The sequence below is a fragment of the Gadus chalcogrammus genome, chromosome 6 (genome assembly GCF_026213295.1).
Source record: "Gadus chalcogrammus isolate NIFS_2021 chromosome 6, NIFS_Gcha_1.0, whole genome shotgun sequence".
In the NCBI taxonomy this organism is placed as follows: Eukaryota; Metazoa; Chordata; class Actinopteri; order Gadiformes; family Gadidae; genus Gadus; species Gadus chalcogrammus.
Window position 1 is genome coordinate 202,613 of NC_079417.1, and position 19,161 is coordinate 221,773.

Consider the following 19,161-nt stretch of genomic DNA (forward strand, 5'->3'; position numbering starts at 1 on the left):
TTTATTAGACACCTAATAAACCGTTGGAAGACCGGTAACAATAGAAACGCCGGGAAACAAACCCGCGAAGCCCAATCCAGGGGCCTGTACTACGAAGCTCGATTAGAGGGTTAGCGAGGTATGTTGAGCTGAAAGCCTGGGTTAGCTGTACCATGAAAGTCGATCTCTTTAAGCGTCGCTGTATCACCATGGTGACTTACGCTCGCAACCAAACCTGGTCGGGAGCAGCTTTTCAGCGAGTCTACCCGGAGATCGGCTACTTATATCGGCGTGCGCAGCTTCCTAGCCCCTCCTCCGATGATGGCGTCACCATTTGTGGGTGTCTCGACGCACTTATCGTACAGGCGTCTCTCCGGAGACAGAGGGTTTTTCGGGACAGAACTGATCCCTTGGCATTGTCTGACGATATTCTTTATGAGAGATACAGATTCGGCATTTATTTAAGGCATTTATTTAATGGTCAAGATTTTATTAATCAATGGCGTAAATATCGACGGTGCAACCGGTGCAGCTGCCCGGGTTGCCCCCCCCCCTGAACAACTCAGCGCAAGGCAGGCACGGTCGAACCCCCCCCCCCCCCCCCCCCCCCCCCCCGTCAAAAACTCAGCGCAAGGCATGGTCCAACCCCCCCCACCCCCCCCCCTCAACAACTCAAAACTTGGGTGCACCATAAATACGTGCTGGTGCACCCAAATTAAAAATGTAGGCGCACCAGTGCACCCAAAGAAAAAGTTAGTCTGGAGCCCTGTACCCTCCGCTCCAGGTCTTTGAGGAGGTCGGAGGTCAGACCTACCCTCCGCTCCAGGTCCTTGAGGTCAGAGGTCAGACCTACCCTCCGCTCCGAGTTCTGTTTCCTGTGAGCCGACGTGAGTCGTTTCCCAATCTCGTTCGTCGTGGATAAGATAAGATAAGATTAGATAACATAAGATAAATTCAACTTTATTGTCTGTTACACAAGGGTTACAGAAAATGTTATTGACATGGCTCCAGTCACAATTAAAAATTCACACAGACATAAAAGAAAAGACAAGACATGGGTGTTGAGAGTTTACGATGATGTGCATTGTTTAAACTGCTTTGGAGAACCGTATTCAAGCACGACTGATCCACAGCGGATCTCAGATATTTTACTAAGGGAGATTTCCAGAGATTGTTAGGATGTGTGCCTGGCTCATAACAGATCTAAGAGGCGATAGCCTCACTTTGTATCCGGGGGGAAATTGTGCTGGAGCACGTCTCTGTGAGACTCTCATAAAAACCAAACTCCCACGGGAGCTGAAACCCTGGCCAGCATAAGACTTTCTAGGCATGCTGCTCAGACAGAATCATCCCTGAGTGGAGTGATATTATATCTACTTGGTCGACAGTAATTGCCAACTCTGTATTGTACGTTATGATCTATACAGACTGTGAAGGCTTGTGAATCCTTCACCATGATTCTAAATACAGAATAAAGTGTACATTGTACACATTTCAAATCTACATGGGAGTTCTTCAGGTCAGTTTGGAACAGGATGGATGAGCCTCCACTGATGGTATCACTGGTTTAAAGGTCCCCCAGCGAGGGTCCCAGCCACAGGTTAGGTTCCAGAGGAAGACGGACAGGAGCGAGAATGCCCATGTTTGGTCATTGCTCTTCCTTTGGAAAGAAGGGAAGAGGGACTGTCCCGGGAAGAGAGGCCATGTTTTAGTTCACATATAAAGTGTGACCTCTGCCAGCGTTACAGCTCCAGAGAGAGACCGTGGAGACACCAGAACAAGCCCTCTGGTACCCTGAGCTCTGAGAGACCGTGGAGACACCAGAACCAGCCCTCTGGTACCCTGAGGTTCTCCTCCTCCCGGGCCCTGGTCCCAGGAGGGTCCCACCTGGACAGTGTACCCCCACGGCGTCAGCCAGCCTCCATGTTGTCCCATTACACTTCATACCAGCTATCAACTCATGGAAATGAATTAAATCAAAGCTTAGCTTTGTGAAGCAGAAACAGCATATCTCCTGGAAGCCTGAAAACCGCCCCCGCGATGCATCCTCTGAGACTGGGGGTCTGAAGGTCTCTGGCAGAGTGTTGCTACCGTCGGTTCTTCTACTGCTAGATCTGTTCAGGTGTAACAGGTGTGGTTGTTATGGTTTATATCTCTGGTTCAGTTCTTCAGCTGGTGAATCTGTGCAGGAACATCAAAGCTGATATTCAGCCGTCTGTCCGCTCCCTCCACTCCACCACCGCTAAACGCCGGCTGGGGTTGGGGGGGGTGATTACATCGGGTGGCCGCTGCCCTGCAGGTACTCATTAATCCTTTCATTTGGGGCTGTCTCCCCGCCCACTCCTCCCCAGGCAGTGTTTAAGTGCTCAGGGACAATGACGGGTTAGCTCCTCTGACTCGGGAGCTGCAGTCTGTGGTCTGGGGCTCCTGGTTGTTGCTCCCTGCTCCTGGGATGCCCCTCACAGAACGGAACTGACCGGGTGATCTGGGGCCGCAGCACCCTGGAGACCCTGGAGACCACCTGCTGAACACCTTCTACTGGAGACTAGAGACCTTCTGGTGGAGACTGGAGACCTTCTACTGGGGACTAGAGACCTTCTACTGGAGACTAGAGACCTTCTGGTGGAGACTAGAGACCTTCTACTGGAGACTAGAGACCTTCTACTGGAGACTAGAGACCTTCTGGTGGAGACTGGAGACCTTCTACTGGGGACTAGAGACCTTCTACTGGAGACTAGAGACCTTCTACTGGAGACTAGAGACCTTCTGGTGGAGACTAGAGACCTTCTACTGGAGACTAGAGACCTTCTACTGGACACTAGAGACCTTCTGGTGGAGACTAGAGACCTTCTGGTGGAGACTAGAGACCTTCTGGTGGAGACTGGAGACCTTCTGGTGGAGACTAGAGACCTTCTACTGGAGACTAGAGACCTTCTGGTGGAGACTGGAGACCTTCTACTGGAGACTGGACACCTTCTACTGGCGACTGGAGACCTTCTGGTGGAGACTGGAGACCTTCTGGTGGAGACTGGAGACCTTCTACTGGAGACTAGAGACCTTCTGGTGGAGACTAGAGACCTTCTGGTGGAGACTGGAGACCTTCTACTGGAGACTGGAGACCTTCTGGTGGAGACTGGAGACCTTCTACTGGAGACTAGAGACCTTCTACTGGAGACTAGAGACCTTCTACTGGAGACTAGAGACCTTCTACTGGAGACTAGAGACCTTCTGGTGGAGACTGGAGACCTTCTGGTGGAGACTGGAGACCTTCTACTGGAGACTAGAGACCTTCTGGTGGAGACTAGAGACCTTCTGGTGGAGACTAGAGACCTTCTACTGGAGACTAGAGACCTTCTACTGGAGACTAGAGACCTTCTACTGGAGACTAGAGACCTTCTGGTGGAGACTAGAGACCTTCTACTGGGGACTAGAGACCTTCTACTGGGGACTGGAGACCTTCTACTGGAGACAGGAGACCTTCTGGTGGAGACTAGAGACCTTCTACTGGAGACTAGAGACCTTCTACTGGAGACTAGAGACCTTCTGGTGGAGACTAGAGACCTTCTGGTGGAGACTAGAGACCTTCTACTGGAGACTAGAGACCTTCTACTGGAGACTAGAGACCTTCTGGTGGAGACTAGAGACCTTCTACTGGGGACTAGAGACCTTCTACTGGGGACTGGAGACCTTCTACTGGAGACAGGAGACCTTCTGGTGGAGACTGGAGACCTTCTACTGGATACTAGAGACCTTCTGGTGGAGACTATCCCAAACCAAAAGATATCTTCACGGGTGCCCGGTGGATCACCGGTTTGAGCGCGTCCTACTAAGGCCCAGTCCACAGCAGGGCGACCATGGACCCTCACTACAGCGACCGGGGACCCGGTTGCCGTGGTCCGGGCGTCTCTCTCCCTGACCTTCCTGTCTGACTCCACAATAAACAGGATGAAACCTCACGAGCCCGGTACGAGATAGACCGAGCAATCACTGATGAATAGAGGACGTGCAGAGGAGTGACGTAGATGCGTTTTCAACAACAACAAAGTTGGCTGCCAACAACAAAGTTGGTCTGTTGGTTCTGCTATCGAGAGAGTATTAAATAAACTGGACGGTATATTTTCACTAAGAGAAGAATGACTGCACTTAAGCTTTTGTTGAGAAGAAAGATGTCTTTGCCCAATCACAGCTCTTCTTAACTGCGTGTGTGTGTGTGTGTGTGTGTGTGTGTGTGTGTGTGTGTGTGTGTGTGTGTGTGTGTGTGTGTGTGTGTGTGTGTGTGTGTGTGTGTGTGTGTGTGTGTGTGTGTGTGTGTGTGTGTGTGTGTGTGTGTGTGTTTCTATTTTATCGACTTCCGTTTTCGATATGGCAGTAAGGTTCCCATGAGCCAGTCCTTGTGAGCCGTAACTTAATTTAGCTTGCATCTTCCTCACACACCCCATTGACCCTATCAGCCTCTGGCTACCGTGTCCCTGTCCCGCTGAACACATCGGACCACCAGCTGGTCGCAGGTGGGACGGACCATCGGCTGGGACTGTACTGGGAGGAGACCAGCTCATCTGTTCTGGGAGGAGCTCAGCTCACCTGTACTGGGAGGAGATGAGCTCACCTGTACTGGGAGGAGAACATCTCACCTGTACTGGGAGGAGACCAGCTCACCTGTACTGGGAGGAGATCAGCTCACCTGTACTGGGCCTCTCCTGCCCTGAGGAGATGAGCTCACCTGTACTGGGAGGAGACCAGCTCACCTGTACTGGGAGGAGATGAGCTCACCTGTACTGGGAGGAGACCAGCTCACCTGTACTGGGAGGAGATGAGCTCACCTGTACTGGGAGGAGATGAGCTCATCTGTACTGGGCCTCTCCTGCCCTGAGGAGATGAGCTCACCTGTCCTGGGCCTCTCCTGCCCTGAGGCGCTCCTGTACTGGGCCTCTCCTGCCCTGAGGCGCTCCTGTACTGGGCCTCTCCTGCCCTGAGGCGCTCCTGTACTGGCTCAGCCCCAGACGACTCAACGCTCTTCAGTCGACAGCCGTCCTCAAGCAGCGGTCAAGTGTGTTTGAGACACTTTGGTTTCACTCCGCTCTGCCAGCCACTACTCATCTCTGATGATATACTCGAGTGGCCATCACCTCCTCTTACCCTCCTCTCCCCTCTCCTTCTGTTCCCCTACTCCTCGTCTCCTTATCCTCTCCTCTTCATCATCCCCTCCTCCTCTTCCTCCTCCTCCTCCTCCCCTCCTCTCCACCTACTCCTCTCCCCTCCTCCTCTCTCTGTCTCCCCCTCCCTCACTCTCCTCTCTGTCTCTTCCTGTAAAGTATGGATCACATATAAACTGAGGACGATCACTCTGCAGCCTCTGGGCGGATCCATGAGCCTACAGCTCTCTGTCCTCATTCCAGAAGGTCTCCTCTATGTCCTCAGTCCAGAAGGTCTCCTCTATGTCCTCAGTCCAGAAGGTCTCCTCTATGTCCTCAGTCCAGAAGGTCTCCTCTGTCCTCAGTCCAGAAGGTCTCCTCTATGTCCTCAGTTCAGAAGGTCTCCTCTATGTCCTCAGTCCAGAAGGTCTCCTCTATGTCCTCAGTCCAGAAGGTCTCCTCTGTCCTCAGTCCAGAAGGTCTCCTCTATGTCCTCAGTCAGAAGGTCTCCTCTATTTCCTCAGTCCAGAAGGTCTCCTCTATGTCCTCAGTCCAGAAGGTCTCCTCTATGTCCTCAGTTCAGAAGGTCTCCTCTATGTCCTCAGCCCAGAAGGTCTCCTCTATGTCCTCAGTCCAGAAGGTCTCCTCTATGTCCTCAGTCCAGAAGGTCTCCTCTGTCCTCAGTCAGAAGGTCTCCTCTATTTCCTCAGTCCAGAAGGTCTCCTCTATGTCCTCAGTCCAGAAGGTCTCCTCTATGTCCTCAGTTCAGAAGGTCTCCTCTATGTCCTCAGCCCAGAAGGTCTCCTCTATGTCCTCAGTCCAGAAGGTCTCCTCTATGTCCTCAGTCCAGAAGGTCTCCTCTGTCCTCAGTCCAGAAGGTCTCCTTTGTCCTCCGTCCAGTAGGTCTCCTCTGTCCTCAGTCCAGAAGGTCTCCTCTGTCCTCAGTCAGAAGGTCTCCTCTGTCCTCAGTCCAGAATGTCTCCTCTATGTCCTCAGTCCAGAAGGTCTCCTCTATGTCCTCAGTCCAGAAGGTCTCCTCTGTCCTCAGTCCAGAAGGTCTCCTCTATGTCCTCAGTCAGAAGGTCTCCTCTATGTCCTCAGTCCAGAAGGTCTCCTCTATGTCCTCAGTCAGAAGGTCTCCTATGTCCTCAGTCTAGAAGGTCTCCTCTATGTCCTCAGTCAGAAGGTCTCCTCTATGTCCTCAGTCCAGAAGGTCTCCTCTGTCCTCAGTCCAGAAGGTCTCCTCTATGTCCTCAGTCCGGAAGGTCTCCTCTATGTCCTCAGTCAGAAGGTCTCCTCTATGTCCTCAGTCCAGAAGGTCTCCTCTATGTCCTCAGTCAGAAGGTCTCCTCTATGTCTTCAGTCAAGAAGGTCTCTTCTATGTCCTCAGTCCAGAAGGTCTCCTCTATGTCCTCAGTTCAGAAGGTCTCCTCTATGTCCTCAGTCAGACGGTCTCCTCTGTCCTCAGTCCAGAAGGTCTCCTCTATGTCCTCATTCCAGAAGGTCTCCTCTAAGTCCTCAGTCAGAAGGTCTCCTCTATGTCCTCAGTCCAGATGGTCTCCTCTATGTCCTCAGTCAGAAGGTCTCCTCTATGTCCTCAGTCAGACGGTCTCCTCTGTCCTCAGTCAGAAGGTCTCCTCTATGTCCTCAGTCCAGAAGGTCTCCTCTATGTCCTCAGTCAGAAGGTCTCCTCTATGTCCTCAGTCCAGAGACGGGCTCGACGCTAAGCGCAGCGTAAGCTACGTTTAGCTTGGGGATTAGCCGCGGTGGCCGGGGGAACCGGGCCGTACCGGAACCCGGCGGCTGGGAGAACCTCCGACCCAGAGACAGCGGGCGGAGTGTCAGAACATGGCTGGTTGTGACTTCCCGATTTGAGGCCCGTCTTGATTGGCCGCCCGACTGTTGACCCAGCATGCCGAGCGGTGATGCTGGCGGCCGTAGCCTTGGCGTTCCTCGGCTATCTCACAGTAAACACACGCTGTTTGGGAACGCCTCCCTCCGTACCCGAGCACAGGCCTGGGAAGAGTTGAACTCAGGACATTATACACACACTCACACACACACGTACACACACGTACACACACACACTCACACCCACCCACACACACACACACACACACACACACACCTCCCTCTAGCCTCTCTTTCTTGTCACTATTTTGAAGTTTGTGTCTCTCTCTCTCTCTCTCTCTCTCTCTCTCTCTCTCTCTCTCTCTCTCTCTCTCTCTCTCTCTCTCTCTCTCTCTCTCTCTCTCTCTCTCTCTCTCTCTCTCTCTCTCTCTCTCTCTCTCTCTCATGTTGACTGTTGCAGTTCCTCCAGGAGTGTCGGTAATTTGATAAAGGTGCGGTCTTGCCACCTCTCCTTGATAACGACCTTGATAACAACTCTGTCCCCCCCCCAACTGGGAGGGGCTCAGATTCCATAAAGTGGGAATAGAGTGGCGAAGTCCCGCCCCTTCCGGTAGAGCCATTTGGACCTCTGAGATAGTAAAATATGAATGGGTTTCAATGGAGAGAAAGTAATTATTTTCTGGTCCCAGTCTTTATATGCCCTGGATTACACATATGTCATTTGTGGATTTAAATGATAAGTTTTCATGCAAAGGAAACTGAAAAATTTCACGAATAAGTTTGATAGTGTTAGGTTTTGTGTGAGGCCGCTTTGTGAACTACAGCTCGTCGCAGCTCTCAACGAGAATGATATACGTCACCACCACTCTGGTACAGGCATGGTGATCTCTCTGCTCCACTTCACCACTTTTTTCCAAGGGGATGATAAAAGCATCAAAATATGGGAAAAACATTATAAGTTGGAGCATGTTGAGAGTTTCCGTTATGCCGATGGGGAGATTGTCGGTCTTGTCCACGCCAGTCGCAGGGAGCGTGACGTCACATACGTGATGCGTACCCTTTCTCATTGTGTTTTCTCTACAGCCTTTAACTGAACAATTGCACAATAAACGGTCAAACTCTTGCCGTGAAAAATGTAAAGTGCTTTACAGGAACAAACATGATTCAAATGACTCAACGTTGTTACACAACTGAGGAGCGCAGCTCTTCTGACCTCTCACTGATGTCAGTCCTGAGTCAGACGGCCCCGCCCGCCTTCTCTGATACCGCAAGGTGACCACCCCCCGCTGGCTACGCCCCTCCCACTCACCTGTCACCTTCTGGCAGTGGGCCGGCCACACCCTCGTCCAGACGCTAGATAAGAGCTGGGCGTGAGTCACGTTGCTCAGACTGATGACGTGTGCCATCTTACAGAATGGAGAACGGGTCCATCATGTAGAGCTGCAGCACACTGAACTAGATCTAGATCTAGAAGACCTCGTTCCTCAACCCCAGGGCAAAAACAACCATCAACAGCCATCAGGCGGTACTCAGAGATAATGGATTTAAATACCACAAAGGATAAGTAGAAAATAATACAAAGATCAAGAATAAATAAAATAGAAGACAAAATAAACACGATGAAATGAACCATAGAGAGCCTGGAGCCTGGAGCCTGAAGCCTGAAGCCGGCCTGACGGGGTTTCAGACGGTGGAATCCATTCCGTCCTTAGATGGAGAGATATGAGACCCACCAACAGGGAGTGTAAACAGAACCACGGGCTTGTGGGGTTACCAGGACTGCAGGACGAGTCCTCTCTCTGTTCAGAGAGAGAGAGTACTCCTCTCTCTCTCTGAACATCGAGAGAGGAGTCCTCTCTCTAAACAGAGGACAGAGAGACGAGTCCTCTCTCTCGATGTTCAGAGAGAGAGAGGAGTCCTCTCTCTGTTAAGACGAGAGCAGGATGAGTCCTCTCTCTGTCCTCTCTCTGTTCAGAGGAGAGCTGGACGAGTCCTCTCTCTGTTCAGATAGAGTACTCCTCTCTCTCTCTGAACATCGAGAGAGAGGACTCATCCTGCTCTCCTTCGAACAGAGAGAGAGAGGAGTACTCTCTCTGTCCTCTGTTCAGAGAGAGGACTCCTCTCTCTCTGAACAGAGAGAGAGAGGAGTCCTCTCTCTGTTCAGAGGAGAGCAGGATGAGTCCTCTCTCTCTATGGGCAGTGTAGCTCTGCCTGCTCCTAGTGGTTCATCCTGTAGTAGAAACACGAAGGTGTTCCTCCCTCTGTCCATGTCCAACTCATGAAGAGAGACTCGTGGAACAGCTGCTGACAGACACGTGTGTGTGTGTGTGTGTGTGTGTGTGTGTGTGTGTGTGTGTGTGTGTGTGTGTGTATTAGCGTCAGTGGCCTGGTGAGTTGTCTGCTAAATTGTGTCTTCATACCATCATTCATACACAGTATATATACGTGTGTGTGCGTGTGTGTTTGCATGTGTGAACATGCTAGTCCACGTCAGCCATGCACTGAACACATACACTGAAAAGAAATGCCTTGCTCAAGACAGAAGATGATTCAAACCAGAGACTCCTGGCTCCTCTTAAACACTGAACCGTGCACGCTCACTCCTGACATGTACATGTGTACAGTATTGTGTACATGTGTACAGTATGTGTACATGTGTATAGTCTTGTGTACAGTATGTGTACTTGTGTACTGCAGGTGTCTCTCAGCAGCACACATCTCCTCTGAAACAGAGAGTACCTTTCTGTCTGCTGACACACGTGTACACGCACTAGCAAACACACACTCACACATCCATTTCATAGGCGCAAAGGCGCTCTAACATAAACACACATCACTTTCACTGCCCTGCAATAAAAAGTTTATACACTTTTTATTACAACCCATGAATTGTTCTTGTTCTCTTCCTGTCAGTGTCTGTGTATCTCTGATGCTCCCTTTGTCTCTCTCTCCCTTCTCTCTCTCCCTTCCCTCTCTCCCCTCTCTATCCCTCCTCTCTCTCTCTCCCCCCCCTCTCCCCCCCCATCTCTCTCTCTCTCTCTCTCTCTCTCTCTCTCTCTCTCTCTCTCTCTCTCTCTCTCTCTCTGTTTTTTGGAGTTGAACTCTGTCAGCACTTCTCTCGTTTCTCCCATCTTCCAACTACTGAGTCGGAGAGGTGGGTTATCCGGCAGCTGTTTGTTCTCCTCCTCCTCTCCACACCTCTCCTCCCCACTCCTCTCCTCCTCTCCCCCTCCTCTCCTCCTCCTGTTCTCTGGTTCTCGCTGGGAGCCCTTGTTTGAGATCTTCCTGTTGTGTCTGACGAGCTGACAGGACGTTCTGCTGACCTAATAGGGAGCGCAGGAGCCCAGGGAGAACACAGAACCCAGCAGAGAACAGGGAACCAAGCTGAAAACACAGAACCCAGCAGAGAACAGGGAACCAAGCTGAGAACACAGAACCCAGCAGAGAACACAGAACCCAGCAAAGAACAGGGAACCAAGCTGAGAACACAGAACCCAGCAGAGAACAGGGAACCAAGCTGAGAACACAGAACCCAGCAGAGAACAGGGAACCAAACTGAGAACACAGTACCCACCCCCCTCCCATCCCGCTGCCTCACGGTTTCCCTGCTTCCTCCCTTTCAGACGCAGCTTGATCCAAGATGGCGGACCGCTTCGACTGCGCCCACTGCAAGGAGTCCCTGTACGGCCGCAAGTACATCCAGTCGGAGGAGCGGCCTCACTGCATCCCCTGCTACGACAGCCTCTTCTCCAACACCTGCGACGAGTGCAAGGAGCTCATCGCCCACGACGCCCGGGTGAGGGGGTCACTGATGAGTCTGGTTCGGTTCAGTCCTTCAACGACGTTGTTCTCTCTGGGTTCAGTCACATGTCCTTCAGGAGAGGTTGACACACGGGATGTTAAAGGGGGGATATCATGTATGTGTACATGGTTCACGTCTGCTAAGCAAGAAAAATCTCAGTCCGAGCCAGGGGGAGTATTCGCGCCACCCAGACCGCCCCTCAATGAGGGCGGGAAACAGCTCGTTGCCGCTCACTTTACTTCCTGACGGTGGGACGTCAGTGTGCAGTGGTCGGTGCTGAAGTGCACAAGTCCCGGTTACCCGCAATTTTTACAGCTTCTGGGGGGGTTGAATTTGCCGACACACATACAAAGCGTTCGACCAATCACAGCAGACCTGGCTACTCGGGAGGCGGTCCTTAAAGCGCCATGATACAGAACTGATCGTTTTTGAAAGACGCTGAAATTGATTTCGCAGAAATTAAGTGTGTGCGATTAATAAGCGGTGTTTTTAATACACAGGCATGTCATCCTATTCTGGTAGTACCCCCAAATTAAATTATAAACCCTAAAGAATGATCTGGCTGAGGGCATTGCACTCAGGGTGGCTGATGTTATTGACTGGTCCTCATTACTGGATGCTGGGTTTCTATTGGTCGACTGCGGTGGATGCTGGGTTTCTATAGTTCGACTGTGGTGGATGCTGGGTTTCTATAGGTCGACTGCGGTGCAACGCGCTAAAGGCTGCTTCCACACGCAGTCATACCCTCAACCTGCACTGACTGTAAACCCGTTGAGTCGCAGGTCGTGAAGCGGCCCCTGTGAAGGGAGGTCTGCTGGGCCCTGGAATCAAGGCAACGGGATCCTGCTTTAATAGGACAACTCCTGAGGAAATGTTAAAGTGTTGTAGACAATCAGCATAGCTCATTTAAGCTAGCATGCATGGCTAACTGGGCCACAGCTCGTCTTATTGAAGCTAACAGGCTAACCTGGCCACACGCTTGTCTTATTTAAGCTAGCAAGCTAACAGGGCCACACGCTTGTATCATTGAAGCTAGCAGGCTAACCGGGCCACACGCATGTCTTATTGAAGCTAGCAGGCTAACCGGGCCACGCGCTCGTCTGATTGAAGCTAGCGGGCTAGTGGTCGCTATTAATTGTGTGGGGGAAGCAACCAGATCGAAGCTGGCTCCAACATTTCAAACACACAAACGTTACACTGCCACCTCATTGGTTAAGAATCCTCTCTAACCCCGCCCTACAGGAGCTGTTCTACGAGGACCGCCACCTCATTGGTTAAGAATCCTCTCTAACCCCGCCCTACAGGAGCTGTTCTACGAGGACCGCCACCTCATTGGTTAAGACTCCTCTCTAACCCCGCCCTATAGGAGCTGTTCTACGAGGACCGCCACCTCATTGGTTAAGACTCCTCTCTAACCCCGCCCTATAGGAGCTGTTCTACGAGGACCGCCACCTCATTGGTTAAGACTCCTCTCTAACCCCGCCCTATAGGAGCTGTTCTACGAGGACCGCCACCTCATTGGTTAAGACTCCTCTCTAACCCCGCCCTATAGGAGCTGTTCTACGAGGACCGCCACCTCATTGGTTAAGACTCCTCTCTAACCCCGCCCTATAGGAGCTGTTCTACGAGGACCGCCACCTCATTGGTTAAGACTCCTCTCTAACCCCGCCCTATAGGAGCTGTTCTACGAGGACCGCCACCTCATTGGTTAAGACTCCTCTCTAACCCCGCCCTATAGGAGCTGTTCTACGAGGACCGCCACCTCATTGGTTAAGACTCCTCTCTAACCCCGCCCTATAGGAGCTGTTCTACGAGGACCGCCACTACCACGAGCACTGCTTCCGCTGCTTCCGCTGCGAGCGCTCTCTGGCCGACGAGCCCTTCACCAGCCAGGAGGAGGCGCTGCTCTGCAACGACTGCTACTGCAGCGAGTTCTCCTCCAAATGCGTGGCCTGCGACCAGACTGTGATGCCCGGTGAGGAGGGGGTGGGGTCTAACTCGAGCCCGGGGAGGGGGGCGGGGGGCGGGGTCTGACCGGGAGCAGGTTGGTATATTCCAGTGTTGGGAGGAACCTGGGTGGCCCTTGGAGTATGGTGGTTATGGTGGCGTGGAATTGCTGTTCAATATCCTGTAACGCCTCCCATAGAACCCTGCCCTGCTAAACCCCGCCCCCTCTGCAGGAAGCAGGAAGCTGGAGTACGGCGGCTCCACCTGGCACGAGAGCTGCTTCACCTGCAGCAGCTGTGAGCAGCCAATCGGCTCCAAGTCCTTCATCCCCGACAAGGACGAGCACTACTGCGTGCCCTGCTACGAGGACAAGTTCGCCCCGCGCTGCACCCGCTGTAAAAAGGTACCTCCACCCCTTCACCCTCCTGTAGAACCTCCACCCCTTCACCCTCCGGTAGAACCTCCACCCCTTCACCCTCCTGTAGAACCTCCACCCCTTCACCCTCCTGTAGAACCTCCACCCCTTCACCCTCCGGTAGAACCTCCACCCCTTCACCCTCCTGTAGAACCTCCACCTCTTCACCCTCCAGTAGAACCTCCACCCTTTCACCCTCCTGTAGAACCTCCACCTCTTCACCCTCCTGTAGAACCTCCAGCCCTTCACCCTCCGGTAGAACCTCACCCTCCTGTAGAACCTCCACCCCTTCACCCTCCTGTAGAACCTCCACCCCTTCACCCTCCTGTAGAACCTCCACCCCTTCACCCTCCGGTAGAACCTCCACCCCTTCACCCTCCTGTAGAACCTCCACCCCTTCACCCTCCTGTAGAACCTCCACCCCTTCACCCTCCGGTAGAACCTCCACCCCTTCACCCTCCTGTAGAACCTCCACCCCTTCACCCTCCTGTAGAACCTCCACCCCTTCACCCTCCGGTAGAACCTCCACCCCTTCACCCTCCTGTAGAACCTCCACCCCTTCACCCTCCGGTAGAACCTCCACCCCTTCACCCTCCTGTAGAACCTCCACCCCTTCACCCTCCTGTAGAACCTCCACCCCTTCACCCTCCGGTAGAACCTCCACCCCTCCACCCTCCTGTAGAACCTCCACCCCTTCACCCTCCTGTATAACCTCCACCCCATTCACTCTCCGGTAGAACCTCCACCCCTTCACCCTCCGGTAGAACCTCACCCTCCTGTAGAACCTCCACCCCTCCACCCTCCTGTAGAACCTCCACCCGTTCACCCTCCTGTAGAACCTCCACCCTCCCTCCTGGGTTAGTCCAGTGCTGCTAAAGGTCCCTCCTCCACCCCTCCAGAACCAGAACCATGGGCCTAACCCTCGGTGATCAGGGGGGAGGTGCAGAACAGCTCTAGTGCATTTCTAGTGGTATATACCCCCCAAGAGAGTGGACCCCCAAGAGAGTGGACCCCCAAAGAGAGTGGACCCCCCAGGCAGTGGACCCCCAAGAGAGTGGACCCCCAAGGGACTATCCCCCAAGAGAGTGGACCCCCCAAGAGAGTGGACCCCCCAGGCAGTGGCCCCTCAAGGGAGTGGACCCCAAAGAGAGTGGACCCCAAGGGACTAAACCCCCAAGAGAGTGGACCCCCAAGGGACTAAACCCCCAAGAGAGTGGACCCCCAAGGGACTAAACCCCAAAGAGAGTGGACCCCCAAGGGACTAAACCCCCAAGAGAGTGGACCCCCCAGGCAGTGGCCCCTGGTCAGAGCAGGGACCCCCAGGCCCCCATTGACCCCCTCCTGGTTCCAGACCCTGGCCAAGGGGGGCGTGACGTACCGGGACGAGCCCTGGCACAAGGAGTGCTTCGTGTGCACCAGCTGCCAGAGCCAGCTGGCGGGACAGCACTTCACCTCCCGGGACGACGTCCCCTACTGCCTCAAGTGCTTCAGCAGCCTCTACTCCAAGAAGTGTGAGGCCTGCTCCAAGCCCATCACAGGTACACCTCCTGCTGCTCTGTCTCTGTCTCTCTCTCTCTCTCTCTCTCTCTCTCTCTCTCTCTGTCTCTGTCTCTGTCTCTCTCTCTGTCTATGTCTCCGTCTCTCTCTCCCTCTCCCTCTCTCTCTCTCTCTCTCTCTCTCTCTCTCTCTCTCTCTCTCTCTCTCTCCCTCTCTCCCTCTCTCTCTCCGTCTCTCTCTCTCTCTCTCTCTCTCTCTCTCTCTCTCTCTCTCTCTCTCTCTCTCTCTCTCTCTCTCTCTCTCTCTCTCTTTGTCTCTCTCCCAGTCCGGTTCCGAGCGGTCGGGTTCCGAGCGGTCCGGTTCCGAGCGGTCCGGTTCTGACGGTCTGGTTCTGACGGTCTGGTCTGGTCCGGTTCCGAGCGGCCCGGTTCTGACGGTCTGGTTCTCCGCAGGCTTCGGCGGGGGGAAGTACGTGTCGTTCGAGGAGCGGCAGTGGCACCAGAGCTGCTTCACCTGCACCGCCTGCTCCGTCACCCTGGTGGGGGCCGGCTTCTTCCCCGACGGGGACCGCATCCTCTGCCGCGAGTGCAACAGCAGCCTATAATATCTCTCACCCGCTCTCTCTCTCTCCCTCACCCGCTCTCACCCGCTCTCTCTTTCTCTCTCTCTCTCTCTCTCTCTCTCTCTCTCTCTCTCTCTCTCTCTCTCTCTCTCCCCCCCCCCACCCCTGCCAGGTACCCCAGTAATCCCCAAAAATCACAGGGATTACGAAACGCAAACACACGCACATACACACACGCACACACCCACACACACACGCGCGCAAAAAAAGCACACACACACCTTATACACACACGTTTTATCCTTCAAGTCCTCTTCTTGCCAAATAACTATTCCTTGATGAAATCATTCAAGGAGCGCTTTATTTTTTAAACTAATGTCACATTGTTGTAACATACGTGACATATTACATACATGACATAAATGTAACATATATTACCCTTCTGCTTTTGAAGATCCCCATCCTGAGAATCAACTATGCACCCCCCACCCCCCCAACACTTTAAGAGTATAGAGAGTGAATGTCCTGATCCCGTGTGTTGGTGATGCTGAGTGAACTACTGGCCGTTCTAACTGCCGCTTCAACGCTTATTGAAGCTTTTTTTTATTTCAGTTAACGTTTAATGTTTATTGTCATGTGTCCTCTATCTTCATCCATCTATGACCCTTAGAGAGCCCTAGTACACAGTGATCCACTGCTCTAGATCCACTGAGTGATCAACTCCTCCAGATCCACCCAGTAATCCACTCCTCCAGATCCACTGAGGGATCCACTCCTCCAGATCCACTGAGGGGTCCACTGAGTGATCCACTACTATAGATCCACTCAGTGATCCACTCCTCCAGATCCACTGAGGGATCCACTCCTCCAGATCCACTGAGGGATCCACTGAGTGATCCACTACGTGATCCACTACTATAGATCCACTCAGTGATCCACTCCTCCAGATCCACTGAGGGATCCACTCCTCCAGATCCACTGAGTGATCCACTACTATAGATCCACTCAGTGATCCACTACCCCTGATCCACTAGTCCTGTTGGAGCGGGAGATAGACCCAACACCCTCACCCCTAGCCCGGCCCAAACGTGACCACTGCCTGTGTCCGACTGCAGGGCCCCGCCCCCCAGGGCCCCTGGCCCCGCCCCCAGGGGGTCCTGCCTCCCACCACTGGGGGACACTGGTTCTATTCCTCACTGTGGCTCAGAGCCTCTCAGATAGCTGCAGGATGGCCCATAAGGCTGGATGTGTTTCTTTTTTAAAAGCTTTTTTACAGACTGCATAATGCATAATAACCTGTGTATGATGATGTGTTGATGGCTTTCTTTGTAAGTTGGACGGTTATATGTGGGAAAAAAATGAATACTTAAGAAATCCTTTTTTTGCTTTATTTGATCTTTGATGCCTGAGAGTCAGAGTGGATGTTGGGCGATTCACCTCGTTCATTTGTGAAGTCCTCAAATAAATGAATGCGTACACAACCCTTTTTAATGACTCAGACTGTGTGTGTGTGTGTGTGTGTGTGTGTGTGTGTGTGTGTGTGTGTTTGCATATGTATTTGTGTGTGTCTTTATTTGTGTGTCCATGTCTTTGTTAGTTCTAAGGTTCTAGGTGTGTGAATTTGTCCGTGTGTGTGCATCGGTGAGAGATGTGTGTGTATGTCTGTGTGTGTGTGGGTTTGTGTGTGTGTGTGTGTGTCTGTGTGTGTGGGTTTGTGTGTGTGTGTGTCTGTGTGTGTTGGTTTGTGTGGAGCGTTGTTGAAGGAGAGTTCTTTACTAGCGCGAGTGTCAGTGTGTTTAGAAATGGAAGAGGAATGGAGCCTCACACGCCTCAGTATTGTGTGTGTGGATTGTGTAAGTGTGTGGGGGGGTGGGGTGTAGTTGTGTACTGAGTGTGTGTGTGTGTGTGTGTGTGTGTGTGTGTGTGAGACAGAGCTGTGTTTATGCTGACTAGACTGTTTCACAGTTCTGATGAAGTACACATGAGCCAATAACAAACAGGAACGTCTGGCTCCGCCCCTCTCTCCCCCCTCCCCCGCCCTCCCCCACCTCTCTAAGACACTCAGATATTTTCACCAAAAAAGGAGAGAGAGAGTTCTGGCTCACATGGAGGAGGGGAAAGCGAGAGGGAGAAAATAGTGTGGGAGAGAGAGGGAGAGGAGGGGGAGGGGGGAGCACATCTGGAGCTGCCCCAGACGTGCTCCTCACAGCGAGGCTACCGCCATACGCCGCGCCTTGGAGTTAAGGGAAGGAGGTGGCAGGAGGTGGCAGGAGGTGGGAGGAGGTGGCAGGAGGTGGAAGGAGGTGGCAGGAGGTGGGAGGAGGTGGGAGGAGGTGGCAGAGCTGGAGACGTCCAGATGTGACCGTCCTCTCTGCAGCCCAGAAGACACGTCTCTAGAGAGAGACGCTGCACGGTCCTCCTCCCTCCTCTATCCTCCCCTCCTCCTTCTCCCCCCTCCCTCTCTTTCCTTTTGTCCCCCTCTCTCTGTCTCCTCTTTCTCTGTCTGTCTCTCTCTCTGTCTCTCTCTGTCTCTCTCTCTGTCTCTCTCTGTCTCTCTCTCTCTCTCTCTCTCTCTCTCTCTCTCTCTCTCTCTCTCTCTCTCTCTCTCTGTCTCTCTCTGTCTCTCTCTCTCTCTCTCTCTCTCTCTGTCTCTCTCTCTCCCTCTCTCTCTCTCTCCCTCCTCTCTCTCTCTCTCTCTCTCTCTCTCTTTCTCTCCCTCCTCTCTCTCTCTCTCGCTCTCTCTCTCTCTGTCTCTCTCTCTCTCCCTCTCTCTCTCCCTCCTCTCTCTCTCTCTCTCTCTCCCCCTCTCTCTCTCTCTCTCTCTCTCTCTCTCTCTCGCCCTCCCTCTCTCTCTCGCCCTCCCTCTCTCTCTCTCTCGCCCTGCAGTAGGAGTGAAGTTGATGTGAAGTGGATCAGAGGAGCTTGTTATCACAACAGAAGCTGTGAGGTGAAGACGCCCTATGAGGACACTGTGGTCCCCCCCCCCCTCTGAGGACACTGGTCCCCCCCCCCCTCTGTGGACACTGTGGTCCCCCCCCCCCTCTGAGGACACTGTGGTCCCCCCCCCCTCTGAGGACACTGTGGTCCCCCCCCCCTCTGAGGACACTGTGGTCCCCCCCCCCTTCTGAGGACACCGTGGGTCCCCCCTCTGAGGACACCTTGGGTCCCCCCCCTCTGAGGACACTGTGGTCCCCCCCCCCCCCCCTTCTGAGGACACCGTGGGTCCCCCCCCTCTGAGGACACCCTGGGTCCCCCCCCCTCTGAGGACACTGTGGTCCCCCCCCTCTGAGGACACCCTCGGTCCCCCCCCTCTGAGGACACCGTGGGTCCCCCCCCTCTGAGGACACTGTGGGTCCCCCCCCTCTGAGGACACCGTGGGTCCCCCCCCTCTGAGGACAGTACTGGTCTGTACTGGTTTTAGGACAGTACTGGTCTGAGGACAGTACTGGTCTGTACTGGTCTGGGGACAGTACTGGTCTGAGGACAGTACTGGTCTGTACTGGTTTTAGGACAGTACTGGTCTGAGGAGAGTTCTGGTCTGTACTGGCCTGAGGACAGTACTGGTCTGAGGACAGTACTGGTCTGTACTGGTCTGGGGACAGTACTGGTCTGAGGACAGTACTGGTCTGTACTGGTCTGAGGACAGGGCCGTGGTCCCCATGGTAATGGGCCTAGTCACCCTGGTACTGTGGAGTCTGTAGTCTGTGGACTTCAGGACCATCCGTCTAGTTATCGCACAACGGACCGAACAAGACATGTGTTCATAATACCGTTGGTTTGTACCCACAATAACATGAGAGAACAATGACCATGATAATGATTAGGAACAACCGCATGGGTTCGGATTCCAGGAAGTGTCTCTGGAGCACTGTGAGGCCTGTGGTGCGTGCAAGAAGGACACACACACGCCAGTCAGACCCACATTAAAGGGGCTCACATCAGCATCATCCCTGTTAACCTCATCGGCGTCATCCTC

The 19,161-nt window shown here is 53.3% G+C and overlaps 1 protein-coding gene across 2 annotated transcripts in view; it reads left to right on the forward strand.

Moving 5' to 3' along the window:
* Positions 1-16,668, forward strand: part of fhl3a (four and a half LIM domains 3a) — a 32,149-nt gene extending 15,481 nt beyond the window's left edge. For both annotated transcript variants that reach the window (XM_056592945.1, XM_056592946.1), the window contains 5 exons: positions 10,586-10,758; positions 12,565-12,739; positions 12,945-13,114; positions 14,478-14,664; positions 15,076-16,668. In XM_056592945.1, coding sequence (XP_056448920.1) covers positions 10,603-10,758; positions 12,565-12,739; positions 12,945-13,114; positions 14,478-14,664; positions 15,076-15,227 — 840 coding nt within the window. In that variant the 5' untranslated portion in view covers positions 10,586-10,602 and the 3' untranslated portion in view covers positions 15,228-16,668. The remainder of the gene's footprint in view (positions 1-10,585; positions 10,759-12,564; positions 12,740-12,944; positions 13,115-14,477; positions 14,665-15,075) is intronic.
* The last annotated feature ends 2,493 nt before the right edge of the window (positions 16,669-19,161 follow it).